The sequence below is a fragment of the Scylla paramamosain genome, unplaced genomic scaffold (assembly GCF_035594125.1).
Source record: "Scylla paramamosain isolate STU-SP2022 unplaced genomic scaffold, ASM3559412v1 Contig75, whole genome shotgun sequence".
Classification (NCBI taxonomy): domain Eukaryota; kingdom Metazoa; phylum Arthropoda; class Malacostraca; order Decapoda; family Portunidae; genus Scylla; species Scylla paramamosain.
In genome coordinates, this window is record NW_026973740.1 from 180,001 (window position 1) to 201,398 (window position 21,398).

At 43.3% G+C, this 21,398-nt stretch overlaps 1 protein-coding gene across 3 annotated transcripts in view; it reads right to left on the bottom strand.

Moving 5' to 3' along the window:
* LOC135098698 (uncharacterized) overlaps nucleotides 1-21,398 on the bottom strand; it is a 68,791-nt gene that overhangs the window by 12,326 nt on the left and 35,067 nt on the right. For 2 of the 3 annotated variants that reach the window (XM_064001089.1, XM_064001091.1), the window contains 3 exons: nucleotides 18,871-18,934; nucleotides 13,041-15,113; nucleotides 12,116-12,462 (listed from right to left, as the gene is read on the bottom strand). In XM_064001089.1, the coding sequence (XP_063857159.1) occupies nucleotides 12,116-12,462; nucleotides 13,041-15,074 (2,381 nt within the window). In that variant the 5' untranslated portion in view covers nucleotides 15,075-15,113; nucleotides 18,871-18,934. Of the gene's footprint in view, nucleotides 1-9,526; nucleotides 10,183-12,115; nucleotides 12,463-13,040; nucleotides 15,114-18,870; nucleotides 18,935-21,398 lie in introns of those variants that run through there. The other variant, XM_064001092.1, reaches the window with a different exon arrangement.

The window sequence follows — 21,398 nt, forward strand, 5'->3', positions numbered from 1 at the left end:
CCTAGTTCTCTTCTTCCTTTTCTCCTCTTTTTCCTACCTCATATTCCTCCTGTTCTTCCTCCTCTTGCTCCTCCTTCTACTTCTCCTCCTCCTCCTCCTCCTCCTCCTCCTCCTCCTCCTCCTCCTCCTCCTCCTCCTCCTCCTCCTCCTCCTCCTCCTCCTCTTCCTCCTCCTCCTCTTCCTCCACCTCTTCGTTCTCTTCTTCTTTTTCCTCCTCTTTTCTCACCACCCTCTCTTCCTCCTCGTCCTCCCCGTTCTCTTCTTTCTTTTTTCTCCTCTTTTCGCATCACCACCACCACCACCTCCTCCTCCTCCTCCTCCTCCTCCTACTCTTCTTCTTCCTCATCTTTTCCCTCCTCTTCCACCTCTTTCTCCTCCTCCTTCTCCTCCTCCTCCTCCTCGTTCTCTTCCTCCTCTTTTCCCTCTTCCTGTTTCTTCTTTCTTCTCCTACCTTCTCCCCTTCCTCCTCGTTCTCTTCTTCCTCTTCTCCCTCTTCCTATTCTTCCTCCTCCTCGTCTTTCCTCATTCTCCTTCTCATCCTTCTTTTCGTCCTCCTTTTCTCGTCTTTCTCCTAGACCTCCTCCTCGTCCTCCTATATCTCTTCTTCCTTTTTTTCTTCTTCTTTCTCTTTTATCTTCTTCCTCTTCCTCCTCCTCCTCCTCCTCCTCCTCCTCCTCCTCCTCCTCCTCCTCCTCTTCCTCCTCCTCCTCCTCCATACCTCCGGGTATGCGGGTGATTTCCCTGTATGCGGGTGATCATAGCTCACCTCAGGGAAATTGACCACCCTGCCGTGCATAGTCTCAGGCCACCCTTAGACAAGGTGTTAACCTGGTAAGTCCCCCGGGCCAGGGTTACGGTGAAGCCACCTGGGCAGCAGCAGTGGTGTCTTGGACTGCAGGCAGAGGATCGCTTGACGGGACAATGGCTGGAGTTCCAAGGTCCTAGTTAGCTGGACCATGCCTTAGTTAGCTTTAGTTAGCTGGGGGCTGCGGTTTAGAGAAGTGTGGCGATCTCTACACTAATTTAGCCTCCCTGGGAACCAGTTGTTGATGCGAGTCACCTGCCTCTCCCTTGCTAATGGCGGTCCTTTCATCTCTATCCTTCATAATGACTGGTTCTCATCACTTTTCCATCCTTCTCTCATACTATACAAGGAATATTTCAGTTTCTTGGTCTCTCTGGAAGTGCGTCTGATAGTCTCTAGAGTCGATGGAGAACACCTGGCGACAGGTGCCACCGGCCAGGCCTCGCAAGGGTCGCAGAGGTGTGTCAGACGTGGCTGAAGGTGAGGTTGGGTGCTTGTTCCATTCCCCCATCTTGCCTGCTTTGCCTAGAGTGACTACGCCGGCCCCACTCTATGGGACAGAACTGTGAGGACAATAGCTGCAAGCGCCGGGTTGTGAAAGTCTCACTCGTGTCCGAGACTCTAGGCAAGCGATTGGTCTTTATGGCATTTTCAAGACCCTGTGGGAGCTGACTCCCTGTCTTGGAAGCATCCAACACAGCAGTATCTGATTTCCATGCATAAACTTTTCATTTGCTCAATTTATGGTCACATCCTTTATGAAATTTCGAAAGTGCTCTGATTAATCAGTCATGCCTTCTCTTCTCAGACAATGCGAAGCCTGTCGTGGCAAGTTTACCCCTCAATTTAGTAGGAAAAGGCAGTAGACACCTGCCGAAACGATAATTACTCCCAGTGAGGTCTAATGCACTGTTCAGGGGGTGCTGTGAACTTATCATTAAACCCAGCTGTGACCTCACTGAACGTTTCCCTTTGTGTCTCACAACACAAGGGGGCAGTCACAGCCTGCCCTCTAAAGACAACTCTCTTCCTCCACATAAAACTACAAACACCTAATAACACACACACCCTTCACTCAAAAATTTTAAAATCATCATGGCGACTCCTACACCAGCCTCGGAGTCCCCATCTGGGGAGGGGACCATAAATGTCCCCAGGTCGGACTGCCTTTCTGTCGACGACCCTAAGTGTCTTGACACCCCCCTCAACTTTTTCTTCATTAACTTCTGCAACATTCGCGGTCTAAGATCTAATTTTCAATCTGTAGAACCCCACCTTTCCTCTTCTAAACCTCATCTTCTTTTCCTCACTGAAACTCAGGTGTCTGAGGCAACTGACAGTAGCCCCTTTTCTGTTCCTTCCTACTTTCTCTATCCTCATTTTCGATCCAAAGCTGGATGCTGCGTTTATGTGCGCAATGACTTAACCTGCTCTCGTGCCCACGCTCTTGAATCTTCCGAGTTTTCCACCATCTGGCTACGACTACAGAGTCACTCTCATACTAAATTTATCTGTGCTGTATACCTCTCACCTAACTCCTCTGACTATAAGAAATTCTTTGACTACTTAACTTCCAAAGTGGAGCACATTCTGACCCTCTACCCTTTTGCAGAGATCTCCATTCTTGGAGACTTCAATGTTCACCACCAGCTTTGGCTTTCCTCTCCCTTCACAGACCATCCTGGTGAACTAGCCTACAACTTTGCTATCCTCCATGACCTAGAGCAATTGGTGCAACACCCTACTCGTATTCCTGACCGTCTTGGAGATACGCCCAACATTCTTGACCTTTTCCTCACCTCTAATCCTTCTGCTTATGCTGTCACCCTTTCTTCTCCGTTGGGCTCCTCCGATCACAATCTCATATCTTTATCTTGTCCTATTACTCCAATCCCTCCTCAGGATCCCCCTAAGCGAAGGTGCCTCTGGCGTTTTGCCTCTGCTAGTTGGGGGGACCTGAGGAGGTATTTTGCTGATTTTCCTTGGAATGACTACTGCTTCCGTGTCAGAGACCCATCTTTGTGTGCTGAGCGCATAACAGAGGTGATAGTGTCTGGCATGGAGGCGTACATTCCTCACTCTTTTTCTCGTCCTAAACCTTCTAAACCTTGGTTTAACACAGCTTGTTCTCGTGCTATACATGATAGAGAGGTAGCCCACAAAAGGTACTTAAGCCTTCCATCACCAGAATCTCATGCACTTTATATTTCTGCCCGGAACCATTCCAAGTATGTTCTCCAACTAGCCAAAAACTCCTTCATTAACAGAAAATGTCAAAAAACTCCCCTCGTGATTTCTGGCATCTAGCCAAAAATATCTCCAATAACTTTGCTTCTTCCTCTTTCCCTCTTATATTTCAACCAGATGGCACCACTGCTATCACATCTATTTCTAAAGCTGAACTCTTTGCTCAGACCTTTGCTAAAAACTCTACCTTGGACGATTCCGGCCTTGTTCCTCCCTCTCCTCCACCCTCTGACTACTTCATGCCACCTATTAAAATTCTTCACAATGATGTTTTCCATGCCCTCGCTGGCCTAAACCCTCGGAAGGCTTATGGACCTGATGGGGTCCCTCCTATTGTTCTCCGAAACTGTGCCTCCGTGCTTGCACCTTGCCTAGTCAAACTGTTTCAACTCTGTCTGTCAACATCTACCTTTCCTTCTTGCTGGAAGTTTGCCTACATTCAACCTGTTCCTAAAAAGGGTGACCGTTCTAATCCCTCAAACTACCGTCCTATTGCTTTAATTTTCTGCCTATCTAAAGTTTTTGAATTTATCCTCAACAGGAAGATTCTTAAACATCTATCACTTCACAACCTTCTATCTGATCGCCAGTATGGGTTCCGTCAAGGCCACTCTACTGGTGATCTTCTGGCTTTCCTTACTGAGTCTTGGTCATCCTCTTTTAGAGATTTTGGTGAAACTTTTGCTGTTGCCTTGGACATATCAAAAGCTTTTGATAGAGTCTGGCACAAAGCTTTGATTTCCAAACTACCCTCCTACGGTTTCTATCCTTCTCTCTGTAACTTCATCTCAAGTTTCCTTTCTGACCGTTCTATTGCTGCTGTGGTAGACGGTCACTGTTCTTCTCCTAAATCTATTAACAGTGGTGTTCCTCAGGGTTCTGTCCTGTCACCCACTCTCTTCTTATTATTCATTAATGATCTTCTAAACCAAACTTCTTGTCCTATCCACTCCTACGCTGATGATACCACCCTGCACTTTTCCACGTCTTTTCATAGACGTCCAACCCTTCAGGAGGTAAACATATCACGCAGGGAAGCCACAGAACGCCTGACTTCTGATCTTTCTAAAATTTCTGATTGGGGCGGAGGAAACTTGGTATTGTTCAATGCCTCAAAAACTCAATTCCTCCATCTATCAACTCGACACAACCTTCCAGACAACTATTCCCTCTTCTTCAATGACACTCAACTGTCCCCCTCTTCTACACTGAACATCCTCGGTCTGTCCTTTACTTATAATCTGAATTGGAAACTTCACATCTCATCTCTAGCTAAAACAGCTTCTATGAAGTTAGGTGTTCTGAGACGTCTCCGCCAGTTTTTCTCACCCCCCCAGCTGCTAACTCTGTACAAGGGCCTTATCCGTCCATGTATGGAGTATGCTTCACATGTCTGGGGGGGTTCCACTCATACTGCTCTTCTAGACGGGGTGGAATCAAAAGCTTTTCGTCTCATCAACTCCTCTCCTCTAACTGACTGTCTTCAGCCTCTCTCTCACCGCCGCAATGTTGCATATCTAGCTGTCTTCTACCGCTATTTTCATGCTAACTGCTCTTCTGATCTTGCTAACTGCATGCCTCCCCTCCTTCCGCGGCCTCGGTGCACAAGACTTTCTTCTTTCTCTCACCCCTATTCTGTCCACCTCTCTAACGCAAGAGTTAACCAGTATTCTCAATCATTCATCCCTTTCTCTGGTAAACTCTGGAACTCCCTGCCTGCTTCTGTATTTCCACCTTCCTACGACTTGAATTCCTTCAAGAGGGAGGTTTCAAGACACTTATCCACCAATTTTTGACCACTGCTTTGACCCTTTTATGGGACTGGCATTTCAGTGGGCATTTTTTTTTTTATTAGATTTTTGTTGCCCTTGGCCAGTGTCCTTCCTACATAAAAAAAAAAAAAAAAATTTTTGCCTGCAGGTTGTGTCACCTCCAGAGCAAGATAGAGAGACTCAGCGAGAAATACGAGGAGAAGTGCAAGCAGTATGAGGACGTCGTGCAACAGCTTGAAACACTAAAAGAGTTCGTTGTCTCTAATACAGGTTGCACCTCCACAGATGTTGTTCCTGCCATCCCTGACAGACCTGCCTCCTCCACTCCAGGGGCTCCTGCCCGCCCACATGCTGTGCCTGCAGAGCCACCATTCATATTAGTCAAGAATCGTGCCACCACCACTAATGTTAAGAAATTTTTGCCCATCTCAACACACAACAGGTACCAGATCCTAGCTGAAGAGGAGGAAGATGCACAAGAGACGAGACTGGTCGGAGACTCAATAGTCAGAGGTCAGCTCTCTGAGTTCTGTGGCAGGGCTCGTAGGACACGTAAGCGTCTATGCATGCCTGGTGGACGCTTAGAAGACATCACGGCAGCATGTGACGAGGCAGCCTGCGGATCTAATAATAATACCCTCTTTATTATTCACGCAGGTACAAATGATGTTGAAAACACTAGGTCTGAAGAGCTCATGGAAAAGTTCAAGAGGATGATACAGCGCTTTAAAACTAAATCCAATAACATTATTGTTTCAGGTATCCTCCCCCGGACCAGTGCACCGGCTGTCTTCTATAACAGAGCCTTCAGCACTAACAGCCGTCTCCGTTCTCTTTGCGCAGAGGAAGGTGTAGACTTCGTTAATCTTTGGGACAACTTTTACAATAAACCTTCTCTATTTCAGCCGGATGGTTTACACCTAAATGGAATTGGAGCAGCACGACTTGGTAGACTCCTTAGTAATAAAGTTTCTATTTTCAGACCAAAAAACGAACAGCAAGATCGTGTAGCCCCAGGCTCTTAGTAGCCTCTTCGCGCAACCCAACCTCCATGTGCAACACTATAAAAGCTTGCCTAATCAACGCACGCAGCCTTAGAAATAAATTTTCAGATTTAGAAACCCTGGCAGCTGTAGAAAACTACCACATTATTGGTAGTACTGAATCTTGGCTGAACTCTGCAAACAGAGACTTTCTTGCAGAATACAACTTGCCAGGTTATGAAATGTTCAGCAGTGAAAGAAAAGACAGGATAGGTGGCGGTGTATTGCTGTATGTGAAAGCCAGTCTTCAGCCAAACATACTAAAAACCGAAAAGATTACCAATATAGATTTAGTCTTCTTGCATTTAAGAGTACGTTCTAAGAAAACTGCTATAGGTCTTATTTATAGGCCTCTGGTTCAGAATGTTTCCTCTGATGAGAATTTACAAGATCAAATTATTGAAATAAGTAACAATTTTGACACAGTCATCTGTGGAGACTTCAATCTACCTGTTAACTCATGGGGAAATCCACTTAACTCTCATTCTGGTCACGACTTGTATAATAATTTACTAGAATGTTCCCTATGCGCAAAAGACGTCCATGCAAGAGATATAAACCTAAATGGTGGACAAACAACATTGAGTCACAACTCCTGCAGAAAAATCGTGCCTACCATAAATATTTGTCCTCTCAGAATGAGGCCGATAAACTAGAATATGATAGACTCCGACGCAAATCAAAAAAGCTCATTAGACAGAGTAAGAAAAATCTAGAAATGTATATTCCAAGCATTGCAAAATCCAATCCCAAAGAATTTTACAGTTATGTTCGAAATAAAAAAGTCATTACATCTCACATTAATCAAATTACACTAGATAACGGTAATTTTGAGAAACTCAGATCGCGGACACAACTAAATGATTATTTTGCTTCAATTTTTACAGAGAAAAATACTCATACAATCCCCGAACAACTCCTTATGCTTCACAACATAACACCCTTAAGTGTCTGCGTTTTTCATGAAAACGAAATAATCAAAGTAATTGATAAGATGAAAACTGACAAAGCCACCGGCCCAGATGGTATTGCACCACGTGTCTTGAAAGAAACTAAATTCCAAATTTGTAAGTCCCTTTCATTGCTTTTTACCAAATCATTTAACTGCGGTAAGGTTCCCAAGGATTGGAAGTTAGCTAACGTTACCCCTATAGAAAAGAAAGGCGATAATTCACTTCCAAGTAACTACAGACCTATCAGCCTTACATCTGTAGTATGTAAACTAATGGAAACAGTAATTCGCAATAATTTAGTGAACTTTCTAGAGGAAAATGATTTAATCAATGACTCACAGCATGGCTTCCGAAACAGACGTTCTTGTTTAACTAATCTGCTTGATTTCTTTTATGATGTTTTCACCATGTACGACGAAACAAAGGCAGTAGATATAGTGTATCTAGATTTTCAAAAAGCTTTTGACAAAGTTCCCCATAAGCGGCTACTAGGTAAATTAAAGTCACATGGTATAAATGGAAAACTTCTCAATTGGCTTGAAGACTGGCTGTCTGAGAGAAAACAGCGCGTTGTTTTAAATGGTAAATTTTCAAACTGACGAGAGGTTTTAAGTGGTGTACTCGTACCACAGGGATCTGTGCTCGGCCCTGTCCTTTTCCTTATTTACGTTAATGATATCGATGAGGGCCTCACCTGTAAAGTATCTAAGTTCGCTGATGATACAAAAATAATGAATAAAGTAGTCACGTCAGAGGATAAAAGAAAATTACAATCTGATCTCGACCACTTAGCCACTTGGTCAGACAAGTGGCAGATGAGCTTCAATGTATATAAATGTAAAGTGTTGCACATTGGTAATAATAACGATCACGCTGATTACTTAATGAACGGTACCGAGCTTCTCAAGGTTAATGAGGAAAAGGACTTAGGAGTTATAATTACCTCAGACCTCAAGTCAAGTAAACACTGCTCGGAAGTAGTTAAAACAGCAAATAAATTGGTTGGGTTTATTGGTAGGACTTTCGAATTCAAATCAGAAGGGGTAATTCTCACATTGTTTAATACACTTGTCCGACCTCTACTTGAGTACTGCGTCCAGTTCTGATCACCCCATTACAGGAAAGATATAGACAAGCTGGAGAGAGTCCAAAGAAGAGTTATCAAGTTGATCCCACGACTGCGGAACAAGCCTTATGAGGAGCGCTTGAGGGAACTCAACTTGTTCAGTTTAGAGAAACGGCGAATGCGAGGTGACTTAATTTAACTGTTTAAGATGTGTCGGGGCTTTGATAACGTAAATGTAAACAACTATCTCATCATTGACAGTTCCAACACCACTCGAAATAATGGTTACAAGATTATAGGTAAGCGTTTCAAATCAGACGAGGCTAAGTATTATTTCTTCAATAGAATTGTAAATGTCTGGAACTCTCTCCCAGCACATATTGTCTATAGTAATACAATAGAAACTTTTAAACAAAGGTTGGACAATCACCTCTCAGCAACCCCTCATATAACGTACTTTGCGCCTACATAAAATCGTGTTTTTTTTTTTTTCAGTTACTGTAGTGAATAGTATAATTTCTCTTTCATCCTTTCCTATCACATCTTAGCCTTTCCTCCTCCCTATACTCTTCTGTTTTTCCTTCCTTGATCTCTAGTGTCCTCCATCCTCTAACTCTTAGAATCTGTAGTGGTAGTGGTAGAATAGACACACAGACAGCCTCGTTAGGCCCAGTGGGGCTGTTGCTGTCTGTTCTTTCCTTTGTATTCCTTTGTATTCCTCCTCCTCCTATTTAGTTTAACAAAGTGCAGGATAAGAGGAGACCTAATTGAAGTGTTCAAAATTTTCAGAGAATATAGTAACATTGATGCACATAAATATTTTACCATTGATCATCCTTACCTAACAAGAAATAATGGATTAAAAATTATACCCAAACGTTTTAAATCCCACGAGGCAAAACATTTTTTCTTTAATCGTATAGTAAATATATGGAATAAACTTCCTGCAGAAATTGTGAACAGCAATACTAATGAATCATTCAAAAATAAAATAGACAAATATTTAAAAGCAAATCCCCAACAAGCTCTCTTCTTGTCCGAATAATTACTAAATTCACTAATAAACTCTTATTCTACAGACACCAATTTTAATATAACTTGTATTAACTTTCAGATAGGCGTATAGAGTTCACCGTAGGGTGAATAGTAGAACTTCCTTTCATCCTTTCCTATGAAAATTTCCACGTCGGTTTTTCCAAACTGCATGGTACTTTTCCCAACTATTTCCATGCCAGCGCAAGCTGGAGGGAGTGGTGGGTGGGGAGGAGCCTTCTGCTATGCTGTCCTGTCTCTCTTTCCTGTAGCTAGTTAGAAGTAGTTACCAAACAGTTGCTGTTTGGCCTTCCTTTATATTCCTTTATATTCCTTTATTTATATTCTTCCTCCTCCTCCTCCTCCTCATTCTCCTTCTCTTTTTTTTTTTTTCTACTCTTACAGTTCTTTATATTCATCCTCTTATTCCTTCTCCTCCCCTTTTTTCACCTCCTCTTTCTCTTCTTCCTCCTCCTTTTCCTCCTCCTCCTCCTTTTTCTCCTCCTCCTCCTCCTCCTCCTCCTCCTCCTCCTCCTCCTCCTCCTCCTCCTCCTCCTATTTCTCCTATTTTCTTCTGTGTGCACAACTTGATATTATCTACCTTGATTTCTAGAAAGCTTTCGACACTGTTCCCCATAGGAGACTCATCAGTAAAGTAAAAGCTCACGGCATTGCTGGAAACACCCTGAAACGGCTGAGAGACTGGCTCTCTGACAGAAAACAGCGTGTTGTGATTAATGGAAAAGAGTCAGAGTGGCATAAGGTAAATAGCGGCGTTCCTCAAGGCTCTGTATTAGGACCAGTACTCTTTATAATGTACATAAATGATATTGATGAAGGGATAAACTGCAAAATAAGTATATTTGCACACGACACCAAAATAACAAGTAGAGTAACGTCTGTCACAATGGCAGGAACTGCAGTGTGACCTCAATAAACTAACAAGCTGGGCAGAAAAATGGCAGATGAGATTTAATATAGAAAAGTGCAAAGTTCTACATATCGGAAGCAACAATGTTCAGGCGAGATATGTAATGAATAACATGCCACTGTCAAGTGTTGATAAAGAAAAAGATCTTGGTGTCGTTGTGTCAAACGACCTAAAGCCGAATCAACACTGTACAGAAACAGTAAAGACGGCAAATAAATTAGTAGGGTTCATTGGAAGAACCTTTGAATTTAAATCAGAAAAGGTTTTACTTGCCTTATATAACTCACTGGTGCGCCCTCATCTAGAATACTGTGTACAGTTCTGGTCCCCATACTACAAAAAAAGACATTGAAAAACTAGAAAAGATACAGCGCAGAGTCACAAAGATGATTCCAAGATTGCGCAATAAGCCGTATGAAGAACGACTGGAAGAACTAAACCTATTTAGTTTAACAAAGCGCAGGATAAGAGGAGACCTAATTGGAGTGTTAAAAATTTTCAAAGGATATAGTAACATTGATGCACATAAATATTTTACCATTGATCATTCTAACCTAACAAGAAATAATGGACTCAAGATTATATCCAAACGTTTTAAATCCCACAAGCCAAAACATTTTTTCTTTAATCGTATAGTAAATATATGGAATAAACTTCCTGCAGAAATTGTGAACAGCAATACTATTGAATCATTCAAAAATAAAATAGACAAATATTTAAAAGCAAATCCCCAACAAGCTCTCTTCTTGTTCGAATAATTACTAAATTTATAAATAAACTCTTATTCTACAGACACCAGTTTTAATATAACTTGTATTAACTTTCAGATAGGCGTATAGAGTTCACCGTAGGGTGAATAGTAGAACTTTCTTTCATCCTTTCCTATGAAAATTTCCATGTCAGTTTTTCCATACTGCATGATACTTTTCCCAACTATTTCCATGCCAGCGCAAGCTGGAGGGAGTGGTGGGTGGGGAGGAGCCTTCTGCTATGCTGTCCTGTCTCTCTTCCCTGTAGCTAATTAGAAGTAGTTACCAAACAGCCTTGCAAGGACCAAAAGGTCTGTTGCTGTTTGGCTTTCCTTTGTATTCCTTTGTATTCCTCCCGCTTCCTCTTACTCTTTGCCTTGTCATCGTCTCCATCACCACCTTTATCATCATCACCACCACCACCACCACCACCACCAGCACCGTCACCACCACCACCGTCACCCTCAGCACCACCATCACCATCACCATCACTAACACGTTCACCATCATCACCAGCCTTAGGACAGTTATACCCTTGCATGTGTGCACAAGCAAATGGATGTTTTGACCACATTTAAACAAAGTGCATATTTGTAACTTTTTTCCCTAGTGCGGCATATTTCTGAGTTGTTAGGTGTTTATGAAGAGTATTCTATATGTAATAGTATTTTCAATTATAATTTCTTGTAAGTGTCATAATGAGTAATTGAAAGTCATGTTTTGAACAGGATCAGGCTACACACTTGATAAGCGGCAGTCCTACACTCGGTTAATGCGGTGTAAGGAGGTGTATTACTACTTTGTACACCAAAAACTTGTCTGCCTCTTTTCTTTTCATGTCAGCCACGACTTTTACAAAAAAGTAAGTCTTTGTGGTAAATCACTGCAGAAAACTCATGTTATTATCAATTCCACTAAGCTAAAAGTATTAGCCTATTATTATTAATCATACCTTTGTTAGGAAATGAGTGCTTGTTTCAGTGCTTATTTTACCTTTTTCAGGTGCATGTTTGCATGCAGATTTACCTCATTCTGAGTGCATGTTATCCTAAGCCTAATCATCACCACTACCATCACCGTCACCATCATGTTCACTATTACCACCACCCCCACCATCATAATCACCGCCACCACCACCACCACCACCACCACCACCATCATCATCACTATCGTCATCACTATCATCATCTTCACCGTCCTGACAGTCACGGTCACATTCTGTGCTACAGACAAAGGTAACAAACATTCCAGAGGGTTATTTCACCACAGTTGTAGTTGTTAGTGAATGGTTAGGCTTTACTTCAGTTTTGTTGATGGTGACAACAATAATGCATTAATGACTGTTGTGATGGTGGCAGTGATGGTCATGACAATGTTAATTGTAGTAATTATGATAATACTTGTGAAAAGAATGACTGTGATAATGATAACGGTGTGTGTGTGTGTGTGTGTGTGTGTGTGTGTGTGTGTGTGTGTGCAGGTACTAACTAACTAAACACACACACAGACAGACCCACCTGGGCATGGCACGCAGCAAGGAGTCACAGAGAGTGGCTTGGTCTGGATGCCTGTATTGGTGGTGCAGGGACAGATCAATGTATTTGTGGTGTTCAAAGATGAGCCCCTGCACGTCTGATTCCTTCCTGCTTAGCTGTATCCGTACCACCTTGGAGGGGATGAGGGGGAGGAGGGCCCTGGCACTGGTGATGGTGCTGTCTGTTATTATTACCATCTCCCTCTTATCACTTGTAATGTGTCTGACAACACAATCCAAGGCAGTCCTGTTCACCTCAGTGTCCTCCAGCATGGACAGCCAATCATCACACCTTTCCACACCAGTCTCCGCCAGCAAGTCCACCACCTCCTGTGTGTGTAGAGTTACCAGGATTAGTACCACCACCACCACCAACACCAACACCACCTCCCGTGTGTGTAGAGTTACTAGGATTAGTACCACCACCACCACCACCACCACCACCACCTGTGTGTGTAGAGTTACTAGGATTAGTACCACCGCCACCACCACCACCACCACCACCACCACCTCCTGAGTGTGTAGAGTTACTAGGATTAGTACCACATCCACCACCACCACCACCATCACCACCTCCTATGTGTGTAGAGTTACTAGGATTAGTACCACCACCACCACCACCACCACCACCACCTCCTGTGTGTGTAGAGTTACTAGGATTAGTATCACCACCACCACCACCACCACCACCACCACTACCACCACCACCTTCACCACCACCACCACCACCACCACTACCACCACCTTCACCTCCTGTGCGTGTAGTCACTACAATAATTTCTTGTATTTTTTTTTTTTTTGCTAATGACTAGTAAGGATCAAAATTGAGGTTGACAGTGGTGCAGGTTCCCCTGAGACAGCTATGGAAGGATCAAATATGAGGAAAAGAGGATAAATAGTCAACTTACTTGTATGGCTGCAGCACAAAGTGGTGTGTTAGGGTGGCAGAGGAGACCTGCCACGTGCAGCAGCAGGTTCCTCAAGTTCCGGAGCTGTTCTGGCGGCGGGTCGTGAAGCATGCGTCGTATGTTTGCTGAGTGTGAGTCCTCCACCAGCTTGTGGACGATTGCTGATGCACCGTAGAATTCCTGTAGGCTCTTGTGTGGGGCTGCATACTTCTGATGATGCCCCAGCCTGTCACTGGTGTCTTGAAGACTGAAAAACGCTGGGATGACTTCCTTGCTGGGTAATCCTTTTCCAAAGCAGCAACAGATCAGCTTCTGCTCTTCCTGTTTTGACAGAGTGAGTCGGTCTTGAAGAAGAGCTTGCAATGATGTGTCGTATATATCTTGTAGAACCATAGAAATGAGCACCTCGCGGGTCTTTATGTCTTGTGGATGACCTGTGAGTCTGGCCTGCAGTTTTTGTATGCACCAGTCTCGTATGGTGACGTACAGGCTGGTCTGGGTGGTGGTGATCTTGATGTTGTCTACATTGAAATAAAACAACCATGCAATAAAATGCAGGTTCAAGGGCAGGCCGAGGTAATCCTTCCAGCCAATGTGTTTCATGAGGTACTCAAGCCTCTCAGGGTCTTTGACCCCCTTGTCTGGGAAGCTGTTGTAATGCTTCATGACAAAATGAATTCTTTGTTCATGGCTAACACTTCTCATCTCCATGTCCCACACCTCATAACCATCAGGTACTTTGGCCAAGAAGTCTTGCACTGTTTCGGGCCGCGATGTGCAGACGAGTGTGAAGTCTGGCGAGTATTTCGATATGTTGATGATGTCCTTCACAAGGCTGTGTGATGGAGTGCCTGGCGACAGTTCGTCCAGGCCGTCAATCAGGAAGAGAACCTTGCATTGTTGTAGGAGGGGGATGAGGTGTTCGTCCATCACAGCAAAGTGGTTTGGGAGGATCACTTTGAGGAAGTTCTGGAGAGATGGGCCTTCATCATCGCGGCACAAGACACGCACCACGATGTCGTACTCGTCCAGGTGTTTGATGGTGCAGGCGCAGGGCTCTTGAAGCCACTCTGAGACAAGGAAGGTGAGCAGGGTCGTTTTGCCGCTTCCTGCCACGCCCCTGATCAGGATGAGCTGTGGCTTGGCGTCGTGCGTGGGCGGCGTGGCCGATGAGGATGTGGACGGCTGTGGATTCTGTCCCGCGCGGCGCGTCACCGTCAGCACGTCGCAAGTGTCGATGTCTCGCCTCTGTTGGAGGTGTCCTCTTCCTTCCACGAGGGACATCTTGCAGAAAATGTCCTGGATGTGATGTAGGTGTTTTGGTGAGTTGGTAAGGAAGGACAGAGGATCAAAGGTTTGCACGCGATCATAGAATGCTTTGAGGTGGGTCTGACTCATGCTTATGAATAATTGACACATGTTACTTAATTTATATCTTAAAATTGCTTCCTCTAATCCCATATTTCTGAAGGTATCAGTGACCTGCCGGGCGTTGTCCTGCACGGGTGTCACCTCTGCGTCAGGAATGCAGTATTTGGCCTTGGCTGCGGCGAGGACTCGGATAAAGAGGTGTTCTAACTCGTTGACTTTGTGCTGGTACTCTGCCTCGCTGAAATCTTTCACTTCATGAAAGAGTTCATTCCGCTCATCCTTGATTTTCGTTACCAATCCTTCCAGGGTGTTCTGGTTCCGCCATTCGGGATCGCCATCTCTCGCCACGCCTTGGCACGTCAGCTTTATTGTTTTGTGCAATAAACTTACATCAAAGTTGTCCCATAGAGGGAAGCGTTGTGCTTGGCGGCGGTCGGTGTTGCTCAGTGCTGCTTTCTTTTGTTTGTTATTCATCCTGCCATAGTTGGCTGTCGAGCCTTGAGGGAGGTTATCAAGGTAGTCAGTGAGGGACTGGCCCGGCGGCGTGGCGGGGGCGTTCAGCGCGCCGCGCTTCAACACAAAGGTCAAGACGTCCTTGCCTGCGTTCTCCATGAGACAGATAAGCTTAATGCGATGGACATGTACTGTTGGAGCGGCGGCCATGGTGGAGGGCTTGGGACGACAGTTCCTCTCGCCAGCAGCCTGCAAAGAAATTTCCCGAGTGAGGAGCATAGCAGGACAAGACAAGCATTTGACAAGACAACACGAGGCAAGACTTGACGGTGTGTGTGTGTGTGTGTGTGTGTGTGTGTGTGTGTGTGTGCAAGTAAGTAAGTAAGTAAGTAAGTAAGTAATTAAGTAAATAAGCAGGTAAGCAAACCTGCATTGGTGAGCACAATACAAAGTATTTTAAGGTGTACATACAATACACAGTCACGTGAGCCGAGGCTCTCTGACAGTGTATTGTACAGTAGAGCAGAGGGCAGGAGTGCAAACAAATTATAATGTACAACAACATAATGAACTGTACTGTACAGCGACAGTACCTCGCCGCTACAGAAAAGATAAACACTAATACAAGTGTCTCACACTAACTTAAATAATAATACAATAATGATGGTAATAACAATAACAACAAGGATAGTGATAACAACAACAACAACAACAACAACAACAGCAACAACAACAACAACAATAAAAATACCAATTACAATATTATTAGTAACAGAAATAATAGTAACTATAGCATTAATAAACATAATTAATAACTAATACTGGTAACTAGAGCAATAACAATAACAATAAACAACAACAACAACAACAACAGCAATAACATCAATTTAATAATAATAATAATAATAATAATAATAATAATAATAATAATAATAATAATAATAAAAGTAATAATGATAACAACAACAAATGCGATGATTGCAATAAATAGCATCAAAATCACAGCTTTTGTTGATGAAGTGGTTAATTTTTAACCTGTTGTTTGTTTGAACCTTTTATCAGTTGTAAGAAGAACTTTGTCTATCAAGAGGCAAACTGTTCACAACAGTTTTGGTCCAACTTCTCACACTGTGAATAATATTGTTGTCAGTAACGCACAAATAAGGTTAACGTTGTTACTTCTCGTGTGAGAAACATTTTCTGCCAATTTGAATATTGCATTATGTCCAAGATTTTGATGTATTAATAATAATGTGAAGTACTTATGAATGAAGGGAAACCTGCAAATACTGAAGGCTGAGAAAGCTTTGGATGCAGACTCAAACCTCTTTACGGAAAATGTACAGCGAAGAATTTTATTTTGCCGTCCTGTTGCTTTGGTTAAAAAGACGGCCATGTAGATGCCCATGTAGGAAGGCAGTGCATGAGATGTGGGCAGCGAGAAGTACACTGCGTGTCACTCACTGTTTCAGTTGTTACATTACCCACAATTCTTTTTAAAATGCCAGCTGTTTGAGAGACATTTAAACGTGTGTGTGTGTGTGTGTGTGTGTGTGTGTGTGTGTGTGTGTGTGTGTGTGTGTGTGCGCGCGCGCGCGTGCGTGCGTGTGTGCGTGCGTGCGTGGACCGTATGCTTTTTTCGCAATGATTTCTTTGGCGGAAAAGATGCCCACCAGTACACAGTGGAGTGGTCTCCCCTCGTTTCACAGGATGTGGAATCAAGCTTGAAAAGACTCCTCGATAAAGTACATGACATGTTCAATATTTGCCTTCCTATTAAGTATATAGATGTTTCACACAAAAGGCTCCAAAACCCACCCATTTCTCAAACGGTAATCAACTCGACAAAACCCAAAAATCAATTCTACAGAGAGCTTCCGGAACCTGAAGCTCCGCCCTCTGTTCCGGTGAGGATATAGACAGGCGGACAGATTTGGATGTCAAAACCTTTCAAGATCTAACTCCCCTCGTGACTTCTGGCATCTAGCCAAAAATATCTCCAATAACTTTGCTTCTTCTTCTTTCCCTCCTCTATTTCAACCAGATGGCACCACTGCTATCACATCTATTTCTAAAGCTGAACTCTTTGCTCAGACCTTTGCTAAAAACTCTACCTTGGACGATTCTGGGCTTGTTCCTCCCTCTCCTCCATCCTCTGACTACTTCATGCCACGTATTAAAATTCTTCGCAATGATGTTTTCCATGCCCTTGCTGGCCTAAACCCTCGGAAGGCTTATGGACCTGATGGGGTTCCTCCTATTGTTCTCTGAAACTGTGCCTTCGTGCTTGCACCTTGCTTAGTCAAACTCTTTCAGCTCTGTCTGTCAACATCTACCTTTCCTTCTTGTTGCAAGTTTGCCTACATTCAACCTGTTCCTAAAAAGGGTGACCGTTCTAATCCCTCAAACTACCGTCCTATTGCTTTAATTTCCTGCCTATCTAAAGTTTTTGAATCTATCCTCAACAGGAAAATTCTTAAACATCTATCACTTCACAACCTTCTATCTGATCGCCAGTATGGGTTCCGTCAAGGCCGCTCTACTGGTGATCTTCTGGCTTTCCTTACTGAGTCTTGGTCATCCTCTTTTAGAGATTTTGGTGAAACTTTTGCTGTTGCCTTGGACATATCAAAAGCTTTTGATAGAGTCTGGCACAAAGCTTTGATTTCCAAACTACCTTCCTACGGCTTCTATCCTTCTCTCTGTAACTTCATCTTAAGTTTCCTTTCTGACCGTTCTATTGTTGCTGTGGTAGACGGTCACTGTTCTTCTCCTAAATCTATTAACAGTGGTGTTCCTCAGGGTTCTGTCCTGTCACCCACTCTCTTCTTATTACTCATTAATGATCTTCTAAACCAAACTTCTTGTCCTTTCCACTCCTATGCTGATGATACCAGCCTGCACTTTTCCACGTCTTTTCATAGACGTCCAGCCCTTCAGGAGGTTAACATATCACGCAGGGAAGCCACAGAACGCTTGACTTCTGATTTTCTAAAATTTCTGATTGGGGCAGAGCAAACTTGGTATTGTTCAATGCCTCAAAAGCTCAACTCCTCCATCTATCAACTCGACACAACCTTCCAGACAACTATCCCCTCTTCTTCAATGACACTTAACTGTCCCCCTCTTCTACATTGAACATCCTCGGTCTGTCCTTTACTTATAATCTGAACTGGAAACTTTACATCTCATCTCTAGCTAAAACAGCTTCTATCAAGTTAGGTGTTTTGAGACGTCTCTGTCAATTTTTCTCACCCCCCCCCCCACAGCTGCTAACTCTGTACAAGGGACTTATCCGTCCATGTATGGAGTATGCTTCACATGTCTGGGGGGGTTCCACTCATACTGCTCTTCTAGACAGGGTGGAATCAAAAGCTTTTCGTCTCATCGACTCCTCTCCTCTAACTGACTGCCAGCCTCTCTCTCACCGCCGCAATGTTGCATATCTAGCTGTCTTTTACCGCTATTTTCATGCGAACTGCTCTTGTAATCTTGCTAACTGCATGCCTCCCCTCCTTCCGTGGCCTCGCTGCACAAGACTTTTTTCTTTCTCTCACCCCTATTCTGTCCACCTCTCTAACACAAGAGTTAACCAGTATTCTCAATCATTCATCCCTTTCTCTGGTAAACTCTGCAACTCCCTGACTTCTTCTGTATTTCCACCTTCCTATGACTTGAATTCCTTCAATAGGGAGGTTTCAAGACACTTATTCATCAATTTTTGACCACTGCCTTGCCCCTTTTACGGGACTGGCATTTCAGTGGGCATATTTTTTTTATTGGATTTTTGTTGCCCTTGGCCAGTGTCACTCCTACATAAAAAAAAAGACATACAGAGAGACAGACAGACAGACAGTCAGACAGACAGGTAGATAGACAGATTGTGTCCAGTCTTTGTGGTATATAGTCTTGCCTCGTTAGTGGGTAATTTTCTACTCTCTGAGTGTGTGCAATAGAAAACACAGTGAAAACAATTACCAGGAAAGAAAAGAGTAAGTGTACTTACCTCAAGAGTGCAGGTGTGTACACTCCGGGAGACGGGAGGAAGGAAGGCGCGAGGCGGGAGGTGCCTGTGGGGAGAGACACACTGTGCTTCATGCTCTTACATTTATACTCCACAAGCATAAGTCTGTACCTGTGTACATCTATTTATCTGTATCTATCTGTATAAACAGAGAGAGAGAGAGAGAGAGAGAGAGAGAGAGAGAGAGAGTCATCCAAAAATATACTCACAGTTTGACTCGCTATAATTCACTGAATGCTTTATTTATTTATTTATTTTTTTCAGAAGCAGTTGGCCAAAATAATAATGGCAGAAGTAAGACTAAACTTTGAAGAAAGAACATGTCATAAAGTGTTACTGGAGGCACGAAAATGTCAAAGAAATGGAAAGACAATTCAGAAGACACTTTGACAGAGATCCACCAGGGATCCACATCACAGCTAAGTTTGTACCAGATGGAACTGTTCACGACCTTCATTAGCATGCCTGTTTAGTAGTAATAGTAGTAGTAGTAGTAGTAGTAGTAGTAGTAGTAGTAGTAGTACTAGTAGTGGTAGAGGTAGTATTCACGATTTCTCATTACTACTACTACTACTACTACTACTACTACTACTACTACTACTACTACTACTACCCCTACTACTACTACTACTACTACTACTACTACTACTACTACCTCTACTGCTGCAGCTACTACTATGTGAATATTAATATTAATACCTTAAGAATTATTCCAAAAACAGCTGCAGTAGTGGTAGTATTTATATTAGTAATAGTAGTAGTAGTAATAGTAGTAATAATAGTAGTAGTAGTAGTTCTTCTTGTTATATTGTTACTATGATTGCTATCAGTAATATCACACACACACACACACACACACACACACAGTAGTAGTAGTAGTAGTAGTAGTAGTAGTAGTAGTAGTAGTAGTAGTAGTAGTAGTAATAGTAGTAGTAAGAGTAGAAGCAATAGTAATTAAAAAAATTTAGTATAATCTAATTATTTTTTTTATTTATTTGTTTTATTTTATTTACTTTATTTTTGTATTTATTTATTTATTTTTTATTTTTTTTTGGATATGAGTGTGTTCGTTGGTTGAACAAGTCCCTGTATATTAAGTAGACCTTTGTGTATCACTCAAGTACCGAACGGCCTGGAAACACTGAGCCAAAGGGACGCCGCTCAGTCTGCAGCCAGTGTGGCGGCGTATCTTGTGTGGTGCGAGTGTGTATCGTATTGTGTTCCTCCTCAAAGACTTAGTGGTGGTCAAGATAACCAGGATTGGCCAAGCCCTCCCCGAAGTGTGCTACCAGTAGTGTACCAGGTGTGTTGAGTAGCCGCCGAGTGTACAGCCACACGCGTGTTGTGTACATGTGCATGTAGTGTACAGAAAGACCTGCTGGTGTTTTGTTAGTCCCATCATGACCTTGCGCGGGAAACTACACTTGCCACCTTCTCAGACAGACGCCATCTTGTTGCGTCAGTCCGAGACGCCTCCTTCCCCCGCCACCTCTCTCCCCACCACCCGCCAGCCACTCCTTCCCACTTCCGCCAACATCAGCTTCTGGCCGCCCAATAGCCAGCAGCCCCTTCACGGCCACTACCTGCCAGCACGCCTTCCTGCCCTTATCCCCTCCCACTACTTTGCTCTCTTACCCTCAACCCACTCCTTCCTAAACCCCATTCGCCACCCACTCCTGCCAGGCCCCTACCAGGAACCCACTCCTCGCTCCCCACCTGCCAGCCGCCCTTTCCCGCCCCCCACCCACGATCCACTCCTTCTGGCCTCCACCTGCCTCACGCTCCTTTCCCCTTTCCGCCATCCACACACGAGGTGCTCTCCTCGCCCCTTCCCTCCCACGAATGACGTCACAGACAGCGGTGACAGTGACTGGCTGGTGTGAACCGCACCTCACACTCGTTCTTCCTAAATGCTGCTACTACTACTACTACTACTACTACTACTGCTACTACTGCCACTACTACTACTACTGCTACTATTACTACTACTACTACTACTACTACTACTACTACTACTACTACTACTACTACTACTAGTGCTACTACAATTCTGTTACTACTAATACTACTACTGCTGCTACTACCATTACTACTACTACTGCTGCTACTACTACTACTACTACTACTACTACTACCACTACTACTACTACTACTACTACTACAATTACTATTGCTACTATGCTTACTTCTGTTACTGTTACTAATACTACTAATACTAAAACTCGTTCTACTTCTACTACTGCTACTAATACTAATATTAGCTCTACTACTACTACTACTACTACTACTACTACTACTACTACTACTACTACTACTGCTACTACTACTACTACTACTACTACTACTACTACTACTACTACTACTACTACAATTACTACTGCTACTATGCTTACTTCTGTTACTGTTACTACTACTACTAATACTAATACTCCTACTTCTAATACTGCTACTAATACTAATATTAGCTCTACTATTACTACTACTACTACTACTACTACTACTACTATTAT